Genomic DNA, 20,707 nt, shown 5'->3' with positions numbered 1-20,707 from the left:
GACATCCTCCAATTCCTGAGGTAAATGACTCATAACATTTAAAAAACACAATATTTTCATCTTTCTTTATGTCAATCTTATGGTGGGGAGTGGGCAATACTCACCTTGTTGGCAGCAACTAGGACTTTATCAAGAAATCTTAACCATTCAAAGATGAACACAGGTCCCTTTGCCTCCGTAATCTGAGCCAATGCTTCTTCATTTAGCAATAAACTGTGAGCTAGGTCCATTATTGATGTTCTTAATGCCAACCTTAAATGAACAGATTAGTTTTTTAAAAAGTAAAATATATATGTAAGCAATTTTTTTATTTGTGTAGGAATGTTTTGCCCACATGTATGTATACAGACTACATGTGTGCCTGGTGCCCACAGAGGTCAAAACAGGGTGTTGGTTTCCCCTGAAACTGGAGAAAAAGATGGTTTCGAGCCATCATGTGGGCTCTGGAAACCAAACCCAGGTCCCTATCAAAAGCAACAAGTATACTTAATCACTGAGCCATCTCTCCAGCCCTTACATGTAAGGATTATTTAAATATTAAATACCAAGTTTCATAAATGCAACCGCTAAGATAGGGAAGGACTGCGTGGTTTCACTTCTCACTAGAGAATTAACTTCGTAAAGACAATGATAAACAAAAAGAGACTGTTTGGCAATAAGGATGGAATGAAAGGAAAATGTAAACACTGCACAAAGACATTATCCCCGGGCTGTTGTTTGTCTATTAGAACATAGGCTATTAACTCATTCTACCTTGAGAACCGAACTTCTGAGCATGGGCGAGGCTTCTCCTCCACCTGCTGAGCGTCATGGGCACCTTTACCTGTCCCTCGCCACCGGGACACAGAATAAAGACCCCAGGGATCTGACAAGCAGGAGCGAGCCCGACGGGGCCCGGGACAACCCCTCGCCCGGGAACGCGGTGCTCCGGGTCCGGGTGCCCCGGGCCGCTCCCAGGACCCCGACAACTGGGAGTCTGCGGGAAACCGCAAACTGGGGTCCCGGGCCGCCCTGCGAGGTCAGCCTCGCGTCGAAGGAGTCCTCGAGCTGCCAACCCCGAGGCTGAAAACTCGAATTCCTTCCTGAAGATGTCCAGGGACACAGGGATCGCGGTGCGTGTCAGCCTGGCAGAGCGCGACACCTCCTCACCTCCTAGTCTAGTCAGGACCGACCTGCCCAGCTCCGCACAGCCAAGGGACGCGGATGCCCCGCCTCCCAAACTCCTGCCCACAGGAAGCCTGGAGACAACGCATGCGCAGGACACTGGTCATGCGCACCCACACTCCCCCACGCTCTCTTAACCCTGCCCGCCCCAAGTTTCAAAGCGAATCTGCTTTCAGGGCCTAGTGGGAGGTTCCTGGGTCCCGCACCAATTGCACAGCGCATGCGCAGCGCACCCTCAGCAGAACAGGGTCAGTGCTGTAAAGCTCGGGTTTGGGGCATCAGGGCGACCTGGAGGATGACAGAGGGCCCTGCTAGTTGCCTGTGACTGCCCAGCACAGCGGCAGCTAAGCCCCATCCGTGAGTGCTTTGGTGGGTGGGTGCAGGAGGGAGGAGTGCAGGACGGAAGAGCCTGCGATGCGGAGGCACCCATAGGAGACTTAGCGCATCTCTCTGTGTGTTTAGTAGCCCTCGCTTCTTACTCGGTGTCCAATACTGAAATAAGCTAGCAGCACCTATAGCCTTCCTGTTGAGAAAATGGTTACTCCATTATTCCGGAACAGGCAAAGAGCGTCACGTAACCTTGTTCCAGTTCTTGGACACCCACCACCTCCAACCATCAACAAATGCTGTGCTTTCTCCTCCCTCAGATAGACCCAGAATCCTGGCCGCCTCGATGTGACTCTTAAGTGGTGGTTCAGGTGACCAGCATTCCTGCCTGGATAATCCATCTACTTGTGGAGTTTATTCTTATTTTTGAAGAAAGTGGATAATGGTAGTGTATATTTTCTTCATAGGAGCAGGAGGAGGAGAACAGTCACATTTTAGGACTCAATTCCTTATTCTTTTTTCTTTTTTCTTTCTTTTTTTTTTTTTTTTTTTTTTTAAGATTTATTTATTATACAAGGTTCTGTCTGCATGTGTGCCTACAGGCCAGAAGAGGGCACCAGATCTCATTATAGATGGTTAAGAGCCACCATATGACTGCTGGGTATTGAACTCACTACCTCTAGAAGAGCAGACAATTCTCTTAACCTCTGAACCATCTTTCCAACCCCCATATTCCATTTCCCAACATAACTTCCTCACCATTGGTAATTAATTTCCTTAAATCATATTATTTAATGAAACTTCAATACCCATCTATGAATTTTCAGTGTGATTGTATATGAAAAGTATACATAAAACATGGAATAACGAAAGTCAGGTGCTCATGCTAAAACGGCTAACCAGTTTACCTGGTGTGCCATCTTGCTATTCCAGGATATTGTTTTTTGTTTTTTAAATATGACATTAAAACCAACTTTACTGCCAGGTATGGTGACACATATCTTTAGTCCCAGAACTTGGGAGTCTAAAGTGGGTGGATCATGGGATTAAGCTTGAGTCCCTGTTAATAGAGAGGGTTTCTGTACATCCAAGGCTTCAAAGAGAAACCCTGACTGAAAACAACCAACCAACCAACAAACAAACAAAATGGTGTTGCTATATTTTTCCAACTGGGTAAAAGAAATCTCAACTCAATCAGTAACAATATAAGCTATAAGCCTAGATCGGGCTGATCTCCCACTACACTAATCTATTCCCATCTCTATTATCCCATCTAACTTGCAGTTTCTCTAGGCCATGAGCTTCTCTCTGCAGCCTCTCCATGCATCCTCCATAGCTAGTCCCACAAACTCTCAGCCCCTCCTCCTCCTTCCTGCCCAATCATAGGCTCAAGCCTTTATTTGAAAAGTTAGGGTGGGGAGAAGGTTCACAAGGCAACTCCTCTTGTGCAGCACATCAGAGGAGTAGAATTAGCATCAAATTACAAGCCCAGAGGTATCCACAACTCCTCCCCCTTTCTGTCCAATTGAAAGGCTCTTTTATCTCAGACATCAATTGAGTGTAATTATTACCATTTTGTAATTTATAATATACAGGATAGACCTAACACCCAGTCCATCAATTTTTATCAATTAAATAGTACCTCTGTTGTCTATCTGAACTTAAAAGACTTAAAATTCTACACATGACTCAAGTCCTGGCTTTAAATTGTAACCCATCTGAAAACCATCCTCTCAAATCTGTATCATCTTTCTAAATGCTAAACAGCTTGAACTGACTATGAGCCTACTAGTCTTCAACCCCACCAGAAATCCAAGAATGACTAATATTACCTGAAAGTATGAGAAACACAACATATACCTTCTAAAACTTAGCCAATTTATAGAGACTGCTGATCACCTGAACAGGGCCTATACACCAAAACGTTGGAACATCAGTCTTCAGCCTTCTGGCCCAGGATCATCTGACAGACTTGGTAATGGAGAATTTTGAAGGGCTAATTACTCTATCTTGGCAGAGATTATCAGTCGACTATTTTGCATAGTGTGTCCTTTTTTTTGGACAGTATTTTTCTGTAGATGAAATGAGGCAATTCTTGCTTGGTGACTGTCTTGCCACAACTGAAGCAACTCTATTGATGCTCAATTTCCTTTTTGAATTAAAGAAAGGAGTGCTGTCAGGAGCAGACAGGTCTCCAGTCAAATGAACTTTAAAAAAGAAATGTCAATAAATGTCATGTTCTGTGTACTTCTGACATATTTGAAAACCATCTATCTACCTAAATCATCTCTAAACTGTTAAGCATTGACTACTCTTGGCCATTTCTAATCAAAATAACTCAGGAACACACTTTTAATTAACCCACAACCAATTAACCCACAACCACCACAACTTTGCTATCTGGTCTTCTGTTGTTGTTTTTTTTTTTTTTTTTTTTTTTTTTTTTTTTTTTTTTTTTTTTTTTTTTTTTTGGTTCTTAGAGACAGGGTTTCTCTGTGTAGCCCTGTCTGGAACTCATTCTGTAGACCAGGCTGGCCTAGAACTCAGAAATCCATCTGCTTCTGCCTCACAGGTACTGGAATTAAAGGCCTATGCCACCACCGCCCAGCTCCTTTTTTTTTTTCTTTTTTTTTTTTTTCTCTTTATTTTTTTAATTTTTTTTATTCGATATAATTTATTTACATTTCAAATGATTTCCCCTTTTCTAGCCCCCCCCCACTCCCCGAAAGTCCCGTAAGCCCCCTTCTCTTCCCCTGTCCTCCCTCCCACCCCTTCCCAGTTCCCCGTTCTGGTTTTGCCGAATACTGTTTCACTGAGTCTTTCCAGAACCAGGGACCACTCCTCCTTTCTTCTTGTATCTCATTTGATGTGTGGATTATGTTTTGGGTATTCCAGTTTTCTAGGTTAATAACCACTTATTAGTGAGTGCATACTCACCTTTTGAGTCTGGGTTACCTCACTTAGTATGATGTTCTCTAGCTCCATCCATTTGCCTAAGAATTTCATGAATTCATTGTTTCTAATGGCTGAATAGTACTCCATTGTGTAGATATACCACATTTTTTGCATCCACTCTTCTGTTGAGGGATACCTGGGTTCTTTCCAGCATCTGGCAATTATAAATAGGGCTGCTATGAACATAGTAGAGCATGTATCATTATTACATGGTGGGGAATCCTCTGGGTATATGCCCAGGAGTGGTATAGCAGGATCTTCTGGAAGCGAGGTGCCCAGTTTTCGGAGGAACCGCCAGACTGATTTCCAGAGTGGTTGTACCAATTTGCAACCCCACCAGCAGTGGAGGAGTGTGTTCCTCTTTCTCCACACCCTCTCCAACACCTGCTGTCTCTGTACCCCATTTTTTAATAGGGTTGTTCGGTTTTCTGGAGCTGATACTCGGGCGGCGGCGGCGGCAGCAGTGGCTGGTCCAGCTGAAGGGCCATCAGCGGTGGAACCAAGGCGACACAGGGTCCAGTTAAGCCCCGCGCCCACGACCACTGACCTTCCCTGACCAGCCGGGCGGCAAGCAGCTGCGGTTCTGCGGAGCCTTTCGCTGCACGGAAGCCACTTCAGAACTCGGCTTCCGGCCAGTCAGGAGAGACTCACCTCCATCTTGATTTCAGACTCCAGAGATCGGACAGACTGAGGTACTCAAACATAATCCGAGGCCAACACCACAGGGGTCTGAGCCCAATGGGCGTTGGCCTGCACCCAGGCCCTGGGCTGTTCGGGTGGCCATCAGGGTGCCAACCCAGCCAGGAGGCTTTTTTGCCCTGGCCGGCGCACGCACCGCCATTTTGCCTACAGGACCCAGAGTGCTCGGGAGGGCAGAGATGGCTAACAAGCATAGCCTGAGGCTAACAAAACGGGGGTCTAGGCCCCAAAAGGCACAGGACTGACCCCAAGAACTGGGCGGCTTGGTGGGCCATCTGTGTGTCAACCCGCCCAGGAGGTTGTTAGCAAAACAGACTCTCCCAGTGCTTTCGGGGAACGCGGACGCGCACGCCAGCCATCTGGGTCACCTGGCGACCCAATTAACAGTCATAGCCCTAGGGGAACTTTGCTCGGACCTTGGCCTCCCAGGCTTTTGCCTGGACTCAGGGACTGGGCGGCCAGGCTAACCTTGTGTGCGACAGCCCGGTTGGGGAATCGGCTGCCCAGCGGAGTGAGCAGAACACAGGGGAGGTCACAGCAGCATACACCGCCCAGCTCCTTTTATTCTTCAATGTGTTATATGGACACAATGCCTACATGGGAATAATAATATTAATCTCAGTTTTATATCAATAATACATTTATACCAATGAAAACCTTAAATTTGCATAAGTAAATTCTGAACCAATATAAGAGATTACAACTCAGCTTCGTATCAGTTATAAAGACTTCTAACAATGTTAGATCTGGCTATGTAATGTTTTGCTTAAAAGTACATTTGCCAACCTATCCCTATTTGTCTTTTTCTTTAATTTCTATGAATAATAATTTCTATAATTTCTATATATCCCCCTTTTTCTTTTCTGCCCCCTTCCCCTTTACCTAAGAAGGAAGTATAGGAAAGAAGAAAGGTAGAAGTACCTGAGTTTAAGTTCTTTAGCTCCCTCCCTGTCCAAATCTACATTTGTAAAGTACCTCTAAAATGACAACATATCTATAATTCCTAAAATAATCAGAACCATCTACCCCAACATAGGGAACTGGGATAATGATTATCTTCTGTCTGCTTCCAGCTGAATTGAGGCGAAGAATTCCCATCTTGGGGCCCAAAGGGAAATAGGAAAGTTGACTCGTCAGAGGAGACATTATTTGCCTTCCAGTCGCTATGTTCATTGGTCAGCTGACATCTTGACCATGACATTCTGAAAGGCTGAATAGGTGAGTAGTTCTGGAAACAAGTCTCTAAAACAATCAGCTTTGATGGAGTTGAAGTAGAGTCAAGTGTGAAGCTGGAATGGAAGGTCCCAGAATCTCAGCATCCCCAGAGTGTGAGTCTTTTTAGGGCTGTCTTTCTCTTCTTTTATCCTGTAGTATACAAAACTATTTTGTTGATTGTGTTAGTCTCCCTTTACTTCTCTGTCGCTAAGGTCTTCAGGAGGTCTCTCTTCGTCATGTCTGATTTTTATCACCTTGGAAAGAACCCACAGCTTTTCTTTTATGTGGAAAACTCCCCCAGCATAATATATTTCCCACACATGGTCGTGTGTCATGAAGCCATCTTGTCTTATGTTCTTTCTATTTACACAGAAGGTCTTTCTCTGGGTGTAGTTCATCCTTATCTGACATCCTTTAATGAACATTTTTTAAAACTACAATGCTGCTTCCTCTCATCTCAGAAAAGATTATAAAGATATGTTTGCAGGTGTCTTCCAAAGGACAGTGTTTTCACAAAAGAGCCATTCTTACATGAAGCCTCCAGGAGTTCACTTCTTACTGTGTTGGAATTTTAGGCTCTAGGCCTCATTGGTAGGGGCATAATGGTTTCTAGAGAGAGGGCTTCCTCTGGTCTCTGTTTCTTACCTTAGTACCAGAGGGGTCAGCCCTGGCCAGAACCTCAGACCTGTTTTCTGCTTCCTGGATGAACATTTCTGTTCCCTCCCAGGTGCTGTGTTAATTTTCTCACACTCTAGGGTCAGTGCATCTCCGTTGCTCACTATACAATATCTCCATTGTCCTTTATGATTTCATTTTCACCTGTGAATTATTTAGGAGAAGGTTATTAAATCCTTAAATATATGAATATTTTCGTGTTTTGTTTTAGAATATCTTTTTGTTTTGTTTTCTCTTTTCTTGTTCTGTTGAGAAGAGTTTCTTTATGTAACAGCCCTCACTGTCCTGGATTCTCCTTGTAGACCAGGCTAGCCTCACGAGATCCACTTGCCTCTGTCTCCAGTACGACAGAATTAACAGGACCAGCTTGTTTTAGAATAGCTTACAGCTGTTGGTTTCTAACTTGATTCTGATATGGTCAAAACTCATGTGGTAATTTTCCTCCCTTCAATATAAACTTAATATTTGAGACCCAAAATATTCTCCGTTTTGGTAAATACACATCATGTACTTGAAAAGAATGTGTATCCTTAACACAGTATTTTGCAAAAGCTAATGGCCATGAGGTGTTCTGTAAATTCTAAAGATAAATAATATTTCTCAGATCATTTATTCTTCACTGAAGTTTTTTCTTGTTGTCCTATCAGTAGCTGAGAGAGATAAGTGTACTCTTTATACTTATGGAGTTGTCTGATATGCCCGCTGCTGTCAGTTTCAGTATGTGTAGTTCGAAGTTCTGTTATTAGATATTGCAACAGATTATTATGTCTTCTGAATAATTTGACATTTTTTGTCATTAGGAAGCCTGTCTTTTTCTATCTAGATGTAGTCTCTGTCTTAAAGTCGGTTTTATTGAAATTAAAATAGTCATCACAGTCGTCTTGTGCTTGGTGATTACATTCTGTAGTTTCATTGATGCATGATTTTGAAATGTAGTGAATTTAAAAATGTGCATGTGTGCTATGTGAGTCTGTGCATGGGAGTGCAGGTGCCTGCCAAGAGCAGAAGCATCAGATCCCTCTGGAGCTGGACTTACAGGTAGTTGTGAGCCACCTGAAGTGGGTGCTGGGAACCGAACTCAGGTCCTTTAGAGCTTAGTTCACAAGTCCCTTCAGTAATCCTAGATCCTGTCATTTGACAGGATTAATGATCATACCTCTACCGCTTGTCAACTTGACCCAAACACATCAAGCATATTTTTTTTATCACATCTTTATTTTGTATATGTATATAACTGTGTCAGTACCAAGGTACATGTGTGGAGGTCAGAAGACCAAGATGTGGATCTTGAAAATCAAATTCAAGGAGTCATGTTTGATAATAGACAGCTTTACCTGCTGAGCCATGTTGCTGGCCCCCAAACACATCATTCTTAATCCACAGTCCTCTACTATTTGTCTGCATAGGTTCATGCAACCTCCTAACACAAAAATATGCTCATTCCAATTTCAAAAGTGTCTGGAATCTAACAGTTCTAAAATTTCTAGGTCTCTTGTGACATTTCAGGTAATGTCCTAACTCTGAGCTTCAACATGATTAAAAACATTTTACATCCTTCAAGCATTTAGATATACAAAGTAAACATTCCCAGTCCAAAGATAAGAGTGGGAACATAGCAATGATAAAACCAAGACAAGAAAAATCCAGCAGGGTAACCACCAAATACTGCATCTCCATGTCCAGCATCATCATTCCATTGGTGGAATCATCTGACTTCCAGGGGGCTTGAGTGGCTTCTTCCTCCAGCTTTGCCATCTGTAGTATACATCCTCTAAATCAAGCAAGCCCTCGCTATGCCTCTAGATTGCTTTCCTGTCTCGGAATCCTGTGGTCTCCATGTCTTCACCTTCATAGCTTCACACTGTGGCATTGTGGGGCCTCCTCTCAGGGAGCCTGACCCTAACACACATTGCCAATTTCAGGGTGGATTTTCCCACTTCGATTAACCTAATCAATGTAATCCTTCATAAGCATGTCTAGGCTAATCTAATCTAGATGGTTCCTCACAGGTATGCCCTCCCTTGATTCTCTAGCCTCTTGAGTGGAAACTCACAATTAGCTTACAAAAGACCAGGAGTGGGTGCAAAAATGGCTTGGTGGTTAAAATACTTTCTGTGCAAATATGAGGACTGGAATTTGGATCCCCAGAAATCCATGGAAAGGTTGGATGAGTTCGGTGGCCCACCCGTAATTCCAACATCAGAAGGCAGAGGAGAGAGAAGCTTAAACCTTTCTACCTACAGTAGCCACCTCTGTTTATTCATTCTTCAAACCCAAGTCTCCCTCCCATAGCATTATCTTCTGCTGGAGAGACTTGCTCACACATTCTTACAGATTTACTTGATAAGTTATCTGTCCAATGTTGAAATGAGTCATGTCAAGCCATATTCAATTATATCAAATGCAGATTTGTTGTCCTCAAGGACAGAGGACAGAGGCCTAGGCAGTCACCAAGGGAAGGGAGTGTGTAGAGAGAGAAAGAAAGCTCTCAAGCAAGAGAGTAGAGACAGAGATGTCTAGACTGCTTTGACATGTAAAATAGGCACCTAGTCCCTTTGTTCAAGGCCATAGCCAAACAATTATGAATGCAAAAGCTTACTTTTTCCATTAATGAAATATTAACTTAGGAATTTTTACTGGAGCTTGAGTTCTGAATTAACAAATCTTTTCTGTTATGATACTTAAAATGGGCTAGAGAGATGGCTCTGCTCTTCCAGAGGTCCTGAGTTCAATTCCCAGAAGCCTCATGGTGGATCACAGCCATCTGGAATTGGATCTGATGCCCTCGTCTTGTGTGTCTGAAGACAGCAACAGTGTACTCTTATACATAAATAAAATAAATCTTTAAAAATACTTTTTAAAAACAGTGTTACATGGCTCACTGACTTCTTTCTTTCTCTTGGGCATCCAGGACCCTATGGGGCACTGTTTCCCGCATTATGCTCTTCTGAAGCTAGGCTCTAGTTTAGTTTGTTTTAAGACTGTTTTCATTAATCGTTTCATTAAGATGCATATAGCTATGTTTCTCTGTGAGTAATCTTACAGTTAAGCTTCTTGAATCTTTCAGTTTGTATCTATCACCAAATGCTGACTTTTTTTTAAAAAGCAACTTGAATTTTTTCAAATGTTTTTTTTTGTGGCTATGTGGAATCCATGTGTATACATGTGTGAATATGTCTGTAGGGCAGACACTGATGTGGTTGTCCTCCTAGCTGCTCATCTTATTTATTATTTTTAGTGTTCAGGAGGGCTGCTGCAGAGAGGACTGAGCAGTTAAGAGGACTCATTCCACAAAAAGGCTGGAGAGATGGCTCAGAGGATAAGGGCACCGACTGCTCCTCCTAAGGTCATGAGTTCAAATCCCAGCAACCACATGATGGCTCACAACCAGCTGTAATGAGATCTGATGCCCTCTTCTTAAGTGTCTGAAGATAGCTACAGTGAGCAAGCAGGGCCCGAGCTAGAAGAAAATGTGTCTGAAGACAGCCTCAGTGTACTTACATATAATGAATAAATCTTAAACACACACACACAGCGAGAGAGAGAGAGAGAGAGAGAGAGAGAGAGAGAGAGAGAGAGAGAGAGAGAGTCCTTGTTGCTCTTGGCAGAGGACCTGGGTCCTAGCACCACATGGATGCTGACTGCCATCTGTAACTCCAGTTGTAGGAATCCGAAGCCCTCATCTGACTATGCACATGCTATGCGTACATTGGTGTATATACACAAATGCGAACAAGGCATTTAGTCTCAAAATAAAAGTCTAGATAATTTGCTGGCATTTCTATGGACAGTGGTCATTTACCACCTGGTGAGGATGCTAGAACCCAACCCTCAGAAGGTGGTTCTTTCCTTTTTCTTTATGTGTACTGGGAATCAAGCTCAGGTAATCAGGCCCCACTGCCTGAACTCAGGGTACTGAGTAACCTAGATGAATGTGTGAGGCGGCTTTGTATTTTCTTAGTAATTTTTTCTTTTTCTTTTTGTTTGTTTCCTTGCTTTGTGTTCCAGAGAGGGTTTCTCTATGTAGCTCTGGAACTTACTCTGTAGACCAGGCTGCCCTGGAACTCAGAGATCTGCCTGTCACTGCTTTTCTTTTTTCTTTTTTTTTTTTTTGTTAGATATTTGCTTTATTTACATTTCAAATGGTATCCCCTTTCCTCATTACCCCTCTGAAAACCCCCATTCTATCCCTCCTCCCCCTGCTCACCCCCCCAAATTTCCTGACTTGCATTCCCCTATTCTGGAGAATTGAGTCTTCACAGGACCAATGGCCTCTCCTCTTATTGAAGTCTGAAATGGTCATTGTCTGCTACGTATGTAGCTGGTGCCAAGGGTCCCTCCGTGTGTACTCTTTGCTTGGGAATTTAGTCCCTGGGAGATCTTGGGGTACTGGTTGGTACAAATATTGTTTCTCCTGCTGGACTGCAAAGCTCTTGAGCTCCTTGGGTCCTTTCTCTAGCTGCTCCATTGGTGGACCCATTGCTCATTCTATTGGTTGGCTGTGAACCATGGATATTTTGATCCACTTTCCAATAAGGATCAAAAATTACACATTTTGGTCTTCCTTCTTCTTGAGGGTCATGTGGTCTCTGGTTGTTTCTTGGGTATTCCTAGCTTTTCGACTAATAATCACTTATCAGTGAGTGCATACCATATGTATTCTTTTGTGACTGGGTTACTTCACTCATGATGACATTTTCTAGCTCCATCCATTTGGCTAAGAATTTCATTTATTCGTTGATTTTAGTAGCTGAGTAGTACTCCATTGTATAAGTGTACCACATTTTCTGTATCTTCTACTCTGTTGAAGGACATCTGGGTACTTTCCAACTTCTGACTATTATAAAGAAGGCTGCTATGAACATAGTGAAGCATGTGTCCTTATTACATGTTAGAGCATCTTCTGGGTATACGCCCAGGAGTGGTATAGCTGGGTCCTTACATAGTACTATGTCCAATTTTCTGAGGAAACACCAAACTAATTTCCAGAGTGGTTTTACCAACTTGCAATCTCACCAGCAATTGAGGAGTGTTCCTCTTTCTCCACATCCTCTCCAGCATTTGCTGTCCCCTGAGTTTTTAATCCTGACCATTCTGCCTGGTGTGAGGTGGAATCTCTGGGTTGTTTTGATTTGCATTTCCCTGATGATTAAGGATGTTGAACATTTCTTTAGGTGTTTCTCACCCATTCAGTATTCCTTAGTTGGGAGTTCTTCGTTTAGCTATGAATGCCATTTATAATAGGGTTATTTGGTTTTCTGGAGTCTAACTTCTTGAGTTCTTTGTATGCCAGGAGCCATCTTCACTTAGATCTCAATGCGATACCAGGAGCTATCTCCACCTAGATCTCGATACCAGGATTCCTTCTCACTTAGTTCTCGATGCCAGGAGTCATTCTTACTTAGGTCTCAAAATGTTCTTCTTTTGAAGCTTACCTGTGGATTGGTTACTATAGCAACTCCTTTCCTCTTCACCTCCTCATGACCCCCTTTTTATCATGCCAAAATTCCAGCAGCAATAACTAGCTTTCCCCCAGAAACTCTGATAAACTGTTTCTTAGAAATGATGCCAACCCCCTGAGATTGTTCCCCCTTTACCCCTCCCAAACCTTGTGAGCTTCCCTTTATATTAACTTTTGTAAAAAATAAAATTTGACAGCTTGATCAGAATACAGACGTGCTGTCGATCTCTCGTGTCTCATGTGTCTCACCTTTCCCTTGGTAGTTCCAGGGACCCTGTTGACTGGCCTGCAGGTCCGGCACTCTGGCACCCAACATAGTGCCCCCATGGATCCATCAACGGGGAAGGAGGCCGTAGGGAAAAAAAAGGAAGAGCTCTTCATGTGCAGCTCCTGGAGCGGATTAATTCAAGGCATGTTTGACCCGCCAGTGCTAGGCCAGAGGAAAATCTCCATGGCAACAATGTCTCAGAAGGTGAGACCCCATGGGACAAGAATTTATCCAGCCTTTTTTAAGGCTCAAGGGATCTCTCAAGATGGGAGGGCTGGGTTAATAAAAAGAGATCTTAGGTACTTCTTGAGAACTACTTAGGGTCTTAAGTATTATGTCAGACAAATTTGTCCCTGGTTCCCAGAGGAAGGAACCATAGATAAGAAAACATGGCTAGAGTAAGTAATTGTTTTAGAGATTACTATGCAACTTTTTATCGGGGATGGGAGGGTGGGGGTCGGGTTGGGGGGGAGGGGGGCAGGGGAAAGTTCTGGTTACTGCCTTTAACTACTGGTCTCTGATTAATGACATTATTCAGAATTCCTCCGGCTTCCAGGATCTAGTTCTCTGAAAAAGTGCTCATCCATACACTGTCTCTGTGCTCTCTTATCCCTCCCACCTCTGACAGATATGGAGGAGGGACATTTAAAACAGTCTCTGTGTATGTCTGCTCTTTTACCTTATTTCTCAAAAAGACCAACGTCTATCCTTGTCTATAAACTCTGAAATCTAGTCATAATTCAAGTGATGACACTCTATCTCCCAGGGAGGAAGCCATCTTGGAGGAGAAAGCTGCCAGCAGAAGAGCCACTGAAAAAATTTCTTCTCTCTGCCAAATGATAGCTGCAAGGAGCAAGTAGCTCTCTTAAAGGAGCTAGGAGAGTTAGAAGGACAAATGGTCACTCTAACTTCAGGATTTATTTCAAAGACAAATACCCAGAAAAAGCCAGAGCCAAAAAAAGCCCCTTGACTTTAAAGTTTTAGAAAAATTAAAGTCTGCAGTCACAGCCTATGGGCAGACTGCTCCCTTCACTTTGGCACTGGATCAGTTCTCAAATATCCTGAGGATAGTCATTTATTTAAAGAACTTATCTTTTTTTTTAACTCAAATTATATTTGCATAAACAAGTGTAAAAATTAAGAATTAGCAGTATCAAAATGAAGGAACAATTTTGAGTAATTGTAATCCATGGTGTGTGTGTGTGTGTGTGTGTGTGTGTGTGTGTTAAAATGGCCATTTTGCCTAAAGCACTATACAGATTCAATGTAATACCCATCAAAATCCCAACTCAATTCTTCACAGAGTTAGAAAGAGCAATTATCAAATTCATCTGGAACAACAAAAAACCCAGGATAGCTAAAACTATTCTCAGCAACAAAAGAAAATCTGGGGGAATCAGTATCCCTGACCTCAAGCAATACTACAGAGCAATAGTGTTGAAAACTGCATGGTATTGGTACAGTGACAGGCAGGAGGATCAATGGAACAGGATTGAAGATCCAGAAATGAACCCACACACCTATGGCCACTTGATCCTCGACAAAGAGGCTGAAAACATCCAATGGAAAAAAGATAGCCTTTTCAACAAATGGTGCTGGTTCAACTGGAGGTCAGCATGCAGAAGAATGCGAATTGATCCATCCTTGTCTCCTTGTACTAAGCTCAAATCCAAATGGATCAAGGACCTCCACATAAAGCCAGACACACTGAAGCTAATAGAAAAGAAACTGGGGAAGACCCTAGAGGACATCGGTACAGGGAGAAAGTTTCTGAACAGAACACCAATAGCGTATGCTCTAAGAGCAAGAATTGACAAATGGGACCTCATAAGGTTACAGAGTTTCTGTAAGGCAAAGGACACCATCAAGAGGACAAATCGGCAACCAACAAATTGGGAAAAGATCTTCACCAATCCTACATCAGATAGAGGGCTAATATCCAATATATATAAAGAACTCAAGAAGTTAGACTCCAGAAAACCAAACAACCCTATTAAAAAATGGGGTACAGAGTTAAACAAAGAATTCTCACCTGAAGAACTTCGGATGGCGGAGAAGCATCTTAAAAAATGCTCAACTTCATTAGTCATTAGGGAAATGCAAATCAAAACAACCCTAAGATTTCATCTTACACCAGTCAGAATGGCTAAGATTAAAAATTCAGGAGACAGCAGGTGTTGGAGAGGGTGTGGAGAAAGAGGAACACTCCTCCACTGCTGGTGGGGTTGCAAATTGGTACAACCACTCTGGAAATCAGTCTGGCGGTTCCTCCGAAAACTGGGCACCTCACTTCCAGAAGATCCTGCTATACCACTCCTGGGCATATACCCAGAAGACTCCCCACCATGTAATAAGGATACATGTTCTACTATGTTCATAGCAGCCCTATTTATAATTGCCAGATGCTGGAAAGAACCTAGGTATCCCTCAACAGAAGAGTGGATGCAAAAAATGTGGTATATCAACACAATAGAGTACTATTCAGCCATTAGAAACAATGAATTCATGAAATTCTTAGGCAAATGGATGGAGCTAGAGAACATCATACTAAGTGAGGTAACCCAGACTCAAAAGGTGAATCATGGTATGCACTCACTAATAAGTGGATATTAACCTAGAAAACTGGAATACCCAAAACATAATCCACACATCAAATGAGGTACAAGAAGAAAGGAGGAGTGTCCCCTGGTTCTGGAAAGACTCAGTGAAACAGTATTCAGCAAAACCAGAACGGGGAAGTGGGAAGGGGTGGGTGGGAGGACAGGGGAAGAGAAGGGGGCTTACGGGACTTTTGGGGAGTGGGGGGGGGCTAGAAAAGGGGAAATCATTTGAAATGTAAATAAATTATATCGAATAAAAAAAATTTTAAAAAATATACAGCTCTTGGTTCATGTATGGCGTCTGCCTGCTGAGAAGACTGGACTGCTGGTTAGTATCCGGTGTTTGCTATGGAGCTGAACTGCTGACAAAGAAGAGAGAGCTCAACCACAAAGAACTATTTATAAATAGGCCCACGTCCCCCATCTCCTAATGACTTTTCTCTTCCACTCCCTCTGGTGGGTGGTCAGCAAGAGTTGAGGTTGAATGTTTCTTAAAATAGGTTGCAAAAAATTATTCCTACAATCCTGAGGTCTATTAGAAGCAAGCAGGTAAGAAGAGCTTCCTGAAGATAAAGCTATAAAAATTGATCAAGAAAACGAAGGATAGTATTGAGCCATAGCACCAAGTGCAAAAGGAATACACATGCACCCTTACCAATAAATGTAAAAGAACAAATAGAAAGTGCTGAGAGGGGTGGCAAATCTTTCTTACTCAAGAATTTCAAGTAGTATATGTTTTATTATTCTTCCAGGGGATGGGGCTTAATCATGCTAACCCCAGATTTCCAATAGGAGTAGATTTATAGGACTCTTCTGGAAGCAAAGTATGAACAAAGGAAAATAGTAACGTCAGGAAGAGACATGCAGCATTCACACTCTGCAAATGGCTTGACACTAGTGTTACAAGTTGATAGTGTTGTCCCTCTTGATGTGCTGGACTTAGAAGGATGGGCCACAGCTGTGTAGTCTGCATTCCTACCCCTCCCCAAACATAGACTCTCAGTCTAAACATAAAGAGAACATCACAGAGCCTCAAATGTAGGGATTTCTTTTCTCTATTGGTGCAGTGATAGGACTCTTGGATAGAACTCAGAGGGCTCTGGGTTCAGGCTCCAGCAACATGGTGCTCTAGAATGGATCCTGGCACTGGTGGGAGAATATGAGATGCAAATGAAAGCAGGAATCAATGTACCAATGTTTGCATTTTTTTTGAGATAGGGTTTATGGAGATCAAGCTGGCTTTGAATTTGCAATGAAGCCAAGGATGCCCTTTGACTCTGGATCCTCCACCTCCCATTTTAATCTCATGGTCTTGACAAGTGTACTGAAGTCATATAAGATGTGAAGAGTGGGGTTGGAGAGATGGCTCAATGGTTAGAGCACAGGCTGCTCTTGGAAGGGCTTGTGCTGAGTTCCAGCACCCACATAGCCTCTCACAACTGTCCCTAACTCCAGTTTTGGGGGATCTGATGCTGTCTTGTGAATCTCTTGGGCACGCATGTGGTATACAAACATACATCCAGGCAAATTATACTTACACATAAAATACATTTTTTTTAAAAAAAACAGTGAGATAACCCAGACTCAAAAGATGAATCATGGTAGGCACTCACTAATAAGTGGATATTAACCTAGAAAACTGGAATACCCAAATCATAATCCACACATCAAATGAGGTACAAGAAGAATGGAGGAGTGGCCCATTGTTCTGGAAAGACTCAGTGAAGCAATATAGGGCAAAACCAGAACAGGGAAGTGGGAAGGGGTAGGTGGGAAAACGGGAGAGAAGAGGGCTGATGGGACTTTCGGGGAGTGGGGGTCTAGAAAAGGGGAAATCATTTGAAATGCAAATAAAAAATATATCGAATAAAAAAAAGAAAAAAATGCTGTTAAGGATAGATGAGAAAGGGTAAGAGGTATTTACTGAACTATTATTGTAGCTTCTTTGGTAACTCCAGAATATAGTATAGATAAACTTGGCAGTAAGAGAGTAGGTCCTAGGATAAGGTGTTCCTCTAAGGTTACTACTCAATTTCATGCATTCAGGTCAACAGGAACTAGGGAATATGGAGACCCATGAACTTCGAGAACTAAGCACCTCAGAGCGTGTGAGCATTTCCACTCCAACTGTTCTGTCTCTAATTCTACTTCTAACCAGAAGTTTGAAATGTATGGCAGGGGACCTAATCCAAGTATAGGATAGTGGCCAGCTCCAGAGAAGATGTGAATTGGAACAGGCCATTTTGAAAGACTTTGAAACTTTGCCTCATCACTTCTTCCTTAATGTCACTTTATCAAGCTGGACCTCGGAAGATTCATAGCTGGATTCTTCCTTGAGATTTGGGATATAAGGGATCTGAGAGCTAGGGGTAGCCCCAGGGAAGGGCAGTGGCTGAAATGTACAATGACTGGCCTTACCTTGAAGTACCTATTATGATATCATAATGGTGCCATTCTGGAGACAGAGACTCTTTAGTTGAGTTGAGTTTAGTTAGTTAGTTAAAGCAATGTGCTTGAGTAATGGAGCCAAGTTGGGGGATGGATATCCCACTGCTGGGCCATTTCAAGATTAGTCTAATTAGTTTCATGATTGGCGCTATCTGTGTGTTGTTTTCTAGGTATTGGAGCCAGACAAAGGCGGCCGCCAAGGCAAAGGTATGTGATAGCCACTTTCTCTCAAAACCCACTTCTCTCTGTGCTGAACCCCGGTAGGTTTTTAGAAATGCTGAGCCTCTGGGCCATCTGAGGGAATGAGCAGAGGGTAGGGGGAGTTGAGGTAATACCCATAGATGTCTTTCAATTAATTCAGTTTGAGAAGCTTTAGGCCGGGCATGGTGGTGCACACCTTTGATGTCAGTACTTTGGAGGCAGAGGCAGGAGGAACTCTCTGAGTTCAAAGTCATCCTAGTCCACATAGTAAGTTCCAGGAGAGCAAGGACTACTCTCTCAAAAAAGCCAAGAAAAGAAGAGCAAGTGGGAAGAACAGAAAGAAGAGGAAGAGCAGGTAGAACAAGGAATAGGAAAGAAAGAAAAAGGAGGAAGAGAAGAAGGAGGGATAGGTCTAGAGGAGGAGGTGGTAATAGTAGTAGTAACTTTAGTATCATATTATCAAAAAGGAAGAATGTACAAGATATTAAAGAAGTGCTGCCTAGAAACTTGAGCTAGGGGAGACAGTCAGACTGACATACATAGAACTTTTTGGGGGAAAGAATGTGATAAGAGTTGAGAAATGGATATTGTCCATCACATGGGAGGCAGAAGGCCAATGGAGCCCGTTTTGTAAAGAAAGATTTATACTCATAGGACAAGACAATGAAGGTCTTGGGACATTAATTACAACTTTGTGGGTGGGTGGAAATTTTTATTTTCAACAGAAGAAAAATTGTTCGCAGACATGGTGCACATGGTGAATGTTAGTAAGCACTGATGGTCTTCTTGAGGACCTGGTAGGTCATGCCTCCTGTCTGAGTTTCCTGGCCTCTGACACACACACACACACACACACACACACACACACACACACACACACACACACACACACGAAAAGAAACTGAGGCCAAGAAATTGATTCTCACAGCTCTTCTGAAATTCATAGACAAAATCAGGTAAAATTTAGTGACATTTCCTGAGTCCAAAACATGCAGCAAAGGGCAGGCTAGAGAAATGGGTACACCTTTTGTGCTTCACTCCTGTGGAAGAAGTCTTTTCTCTTCAGGAGTTCTGATCTCTGCTATTAAAGCCTTCAGCTGATTGGGTGATGCCCACTCACAGTATGGAAAGCAATATGCTTTAAAGTGTACTGATTCTAAATGTTAGTCATATGTAAGAATTACTGTCAAAGAAATGTTCTAGGCTAATATATGACCAAACCACTGGGTTCCATAGCCTAGCCAAGTTGACATATGATTAACCATTACAATTCTTTCTCTTCTCTAAGTTCATTTGTAAAATTGTGTGTTTGTGTGGTTGTGTGGGAGAATTGGAACACAAGTGCCTGCAGAAGCCAGAGGTGCTTGGATCACCCTGGAGCTAGAATTCCAGGCTATCATGAACCATCTGACATAGATGCTAAGAACTGAACCCAGGTCCTCTGCAAGTGCAGTATGTGCTGCTGAACCATCCTCCCATGCCCTTCTCCTCTTCTCTTTCTCCTCCTTCTCTTCCTCTTTCTCTTCTTCTTTTTCTATTTCCCCCTTCTCTTACTCCTTCTCCTTCTTAGTTTGTAGAGTTTCATTACTTTAGTTCTTACATTTATGTTTTTTACTTTATCTCAAATTTGTTTTTAAATATGATATGAAGTAAGGCCCAACTTCACTCATCAACAAGTGGCCTTCCAGTGTCCCCAAACCATTTATTAAAGCTTTTTGTTTTGTTTTGTTTTGTTTTGTTTTGTTTTTGTTTTGTTTTGTTTTGTTTTGTTTTGCATTGAATGGTCTCAGTGTCTGTGTAGAGAAGCAGTTGATTTTTAGTGTTAGCTTTCATTGATCCTAAAGGTCTGTTCTTATGCTAGTTTCACGACTATTTTTGATTACTGTAAAACCATTTGTACATGGTTTTAAAAATAGAAACTGAGTCATTTAACTATGCTTTTTCAAGAATATTTTTTGGCTCCTGGGGGACCTTTGTGATTCCTTTAAATGGTCCCTCCATCCACCAAGGCAGGGGAAGAAGCCACAGCATAGGGGCTCAGGGTAGCGATTCAGGTGACATCCACAGTAAAGAAGCAGAGAGAAGGAACAAGTTCAAGCTGCTCTTCTCTTTCCCTAGGGACACAGTCTAGGATCCCAGTCATAGCTTAGCGCCACCCAGAGGTGCCTCAGGATGGTTATCCAGACACTTCCCTACAGACATGCTCAGAGGCTCATCTCCAGATGATTCTAGATTTTGTCAAGTTGACATTTGTCATCACAGTACTGGCATTGTTTTCTTGCTGCTATGTGGAGCTATCCTCAATTAAACTGTCATATTGTCATATGGAAATGAACTTGGTTCAGAGCTGGGTGTTTGTTTTGGGACAGATTCTCTCTTTGTAGCTCTGGGTCTCCTGGAACTAGTATTTAGACCAGGCTGGCCTTCAGTGCACAGAAATCCTTTCCCTCCTGATATTTCAGAGCCTTTTAAAAACATTTTAATTCCACCTGCCTGTTTTTGTTATTAACCATGGTTGTGTAGCTGTTTTTGCTTTTGGTCCTACAAGTCTCTCTCTCTTCTTATTCTCCATTGAGAAAGCTTCAAGGTAGACTTGAACTCGAGGTGGATTGACATTTTTTATATTAAAATCATCCCAGCCAAGAGCCTGAAATATCTTTCCAATTATGCATATTATCATCAATCTCCTGTGTT

The 20,707-nt window shown here is 42.6% G+C and overlaps 1 protein-coding gene and 1 long non-coding RNA gene across 3 annotated transcripts in view; one reads left to right on the top strand and one right to left on the bottom strand.

Annotated features, from left to right (window-relative positions):
• Positions 1 to 252, bottom strand: part of LOC127687599 (HEAT repeat-containing protein 5B-like) — an 80,763-nt gene extending 80,511 nt beyond the window's left edge. The window contains 1 exon segment of the mRNA XM_052186400.1: positions 105 to 252. Coding sequence (XP_052042360.1) covers positions 105 to 230 — 126 coding nt within the window. The 5' untranslated portion in view covers positions 231 to 252.
• A 1,066-nt stretch (positions 253 to 1,318) lies between these two features.
• The window catches only part of LOC127687605 (uncharacterized), a 30,876-nt gene continuing 11,487 nt past the window's right edge, over positions 1,319 to 20,707 (top strand). The window contains exons 1-5 of one of the 2 annotated variants that reach the window (XR_007978419.1): positions 1,319 to 1,521; positions 4,861 to 5,138; positions 6,219 to 6,363; positions 12,760 to 12,968; positions 17,983 to 18,019. This is a non-coding gene — a long non-coding RNA (uncharacterized LOC127687605). The remainder of the gene's footprint in view (positions 1,522 to 4,860; positions 5,139 to 6,218; positions 6,364 to 12,759; positions 12,969 to 17,982; positions 18,020 to 20,707) is intronic. The other variant, XR_007978420.1, reaches the window with a different exon arrangement.

Source organism: Apodemus sylvaticus, chromosome 6 (assembly GCF_947179515.1).
Source record: "Apodemus sylvaticus chromosome 6, mApoSyl1.1, whole genome shotgun sequence".
NCBI lineage: Eukaryota > Metazoa > Chordata > Mammalia > Rodentia > Muridae > Apodemus > Apodemus sylvaticus.
This window is presented reverse-complemented; position numbering and strand designations above follow the sequence as displayed.